This window comes from Silene latifolia, chromosome 5 (genome assembly GCF_048544455.1).
Source record: "Silene latifolia isolate original U9 population chromosome 5, ASM4854445v1, whole genome shotgun sequence".
NCBI lineage: Eukaryota > Viridiplantae > Streptophyta > Magnoliopsida > Caryophyllales > Caryophyllaceae > Silene > Silene latifolia.
Window position 1 is genome coordinate 47585292 of NC_133530.1, and position 2706 is coordinate 47587997.

At 35.6% G+C, this 2706-nt stretch overlaps 1 protein-coding gene across 1 annotated transcript; it reads right to left on the reverse strand.

The window, feature by feature from the left end:
- Positions 1–606: 606 nt before the first annotated feature.
- On the reverse strand, positions 607–2413 carry LOC141655329 (uncharacterized). Its single transcript, XM_074462415.1, has 3 exons — positions 2229–2413; positions 1810–2039; positions 607–1049 (listed from the first exon to the last, which is right to left on the reverse strand). The coding sequence occupies exons 1-3, from the start codon at positions 2411–2413 to the stop codon at positions 607–609; spliced, it is 858 nt and encodes a 285-aa protein (XP_074318516.1).
- Between the last annotated feature and the right edge of the window lie 293 nt (positions 2414–2706).

The following is a 2706-nucleotide window of genomic DNA, read 5'->3' on the forward strand; positions in this document are numbered from 1 at the left end:
AAAGTGTAAATGTGACTAAATTGCAAGTGTAACTGTTAAGACACTTAAAGTGTAAATGTTAACACTTTGAAATTGAAGATCATCTTGAAAGTGTGAATGTAAACACTTTGAAATTGAATTTGATTTCATTCAGATGGAAGGTAAATGTGAATGAAAGGTAAAGGGTAAATGTGGTGACATGGGAAGTGTAAATGTTAACACAAGTTACTTGAAAATAAGTGTCACTGTTACTTGAAATAACATAAGTAATCCAAAATAAGTTCAAGTAACACAATGTTTGGCTATCTAATAAAACAGAGAGATTTTGGTCTTATGACAGTGTAACTCTAACGTTGGTGTTACTAAAAGTTACACCAACTGCAGTTCAAAGTTACTGCCGCCATGAGACCAATTCCTAATCGCTTCGCTCAGTTATAGCACATCAAAGTTTAAAGTTACATACTCAAAATATATAGAGCAACATTTGTCTTTGCTCTAACGTCTATTCTTGTTACGATTCCAGCTCTTCCTCCTCCTCTCCTTCATCCTCTTAAGTTCGGAAGACCCTTCGCACAATGGCGTGTGTCTTTGAGAAGGGTTAGGGCGAGTTCCTCTTGTCGTGATTTGTCATTCTCTTGCAATTCTTACACTTACGTTTGGGTTTCCTAGCCAACACCATTGCTTTTGTTTTGGTGACAAAGAATCTTTTCCGGTACCCTTATTTTTCGAATTCTTTGGTGGCAATATCGTCACTACCTCACATGCCGTATAATTCAGAAATTTCTCCATTTGTTGATTTTTATTCAACACTTCCCCTAATGGTGACAACGACTCTTTAAATGCCCTAATTACAGCGGAAAAGCTGTCAACATCAGCTACTCCTTTGTCTCGAAGGAGCCTTACAGCTTCATGAACTTCTGACCACATTATTGACATTGCAATTTGTTTTTCATCGATGACTTTCATGTTTTCTGTCCCTTCACCATTACTATTGAAAATCCTTAATCGGAGATACTCTTTCATCCATCTATTTACAACATAATCTTCTGGTATAGTCTTTATCCCACTTGCTGAAAAAATTCCAAATTATATGGCGGCATAGGATTCCGGTTCTTTCAAACATCGTACAACTGCAGCTTGCTTTACGTGTACCTGTGTCATCAGTTAAAGTTAGCATGTAAGCGTGAATGTTAAAAATAGTGTAACTGATTATATAGAAATTTAAACTAGATAAAAACAGAAACTGTAAATGACATATCATGGAAAATGTAAATGTCATATGATGTAAAGTGTAAATGTCATGAATTGTAAAGTATAAATGTTAAGTTATTAGAAGTGTAAATGTAAACTTATAGGAAGTGTAAATGTCATGAACTGTAAAGTGTAAATGTTAAGTTATTAGAAGTGTAAATGTTAAGTTATAAGAAGTGTAAAGTGTAAATGTCATATAAGAAGTGTAAATATTATGTTATAGGAAGTGTAAATGTCATATCATTGAAAGTGTAAATGTAATATCATGGAAAGTGTAAATGTCATATAATGTAAAGTGTAAATGTCATCATTTTAAAGTGTAAATATCATTAAAAGTGTAAATGTCATGAAGTGGAAAAGTGTAAATGTTAAGTTATAGGAAGTGTAAATGTCATATCATTGAAAGTGTAAATGTAATATCATGGAAAGTGTAAATGTCATATAATGTAAAGTGTAAATGTCATATCATTTTAAAGTGTAAATGTAATATCATTGAAAGTGTAAATGTCATGAACTAGAAAGTGTAAATGTTATGAACTGGAAAAGTGTAAATGTTAAGGTATAAGAAGTGTAAAGTACCTGGACTGTATGCAACTTCAAAATTCTTCTTCCTGGATGAATCTTTGACAGTAGTTACCTCTAGCTCGCCTCTCTCAGTGAAACCTCCTGTTCTACATGTATCAATTGAGAAGATGGCTTCTTGTTTGAATTTCTGGAAAGCTGAATAGGTGTACACCTTTGCAGCATGAATCTCTAATGCCAGATGTGTTGACGCCGTTGCGGACGAGTGCTTATCCATGTTGTCAAGTCTTCATGTATGTCTTTGTTAGTCCATAGCGCTCTCAAAACGCATCCAAAACTCAACCAATGTTCCTGACTTATGCTCAAACCTCTTGAAAAAGCTATTTTCGCTCTCTGATCTTTGAGTCGTCCTCATAATCGACGCCATCCTCAAGTCTCTGCAATGCGCCATCACCCACTGTCCCCTTATAGCATACGTATCTGCAAACCAATCATTTACGCCAACACCATGATCTTCAATTATTTGCTCCCACATACCATCAAATTCTGCTGCTTCAAGCTCATCGTCCCATATAATGTCATTAATTTTACACATGAAGTCATTATAATCACTCCTAGAGACACCAAACTTCTTGGGCATTTTGTTCATTATATGCCACATCTGTAACCGATGGCGCTACTGTCTTGAAAACAAGAGGACAGATTTGATAATACGGGTCCCGATCTGTAATTATGTACTCGGGTTCCTTACCCCCATTGCTTGTAAAAACCGGCTGAAAACCCAATTAAATGACTCATAATCTTCCCTTGCAATTAGAGCCCTACTGTTAACGTCACGGATCGTTTATGGTGGTCAACACCGTGAATGGTGTGAATACCATAGAATACTTATTGGTGGAGTAAGTTGGGTCGAATGACACCGCATCACCAAAAATTTTGTAATTATCTCGGGCA

Coding starts and splice junctions, on each gene's coding strand:
- LOC141655329 (XM_074462415.1), bottom strand. CDS start 2,413: ATGTGGCATATAATGAACAAAATGCCCAAGAAGTTTGGTGTCTCTAGG. Junction 2,040..2,228: donor AATGATTGGTTTGCAGATAC/GTATGCTATAAG, acceptor ACATACATGAAG/ACTTGACAACATGGATAAGC. Junction 1,050..1,809: donor TGAAGTTGCATACAGTCCAG/GTACTTTACACT, acceptor GAATTTTTTCAG/CAAGTGGGATAAAGACTATA.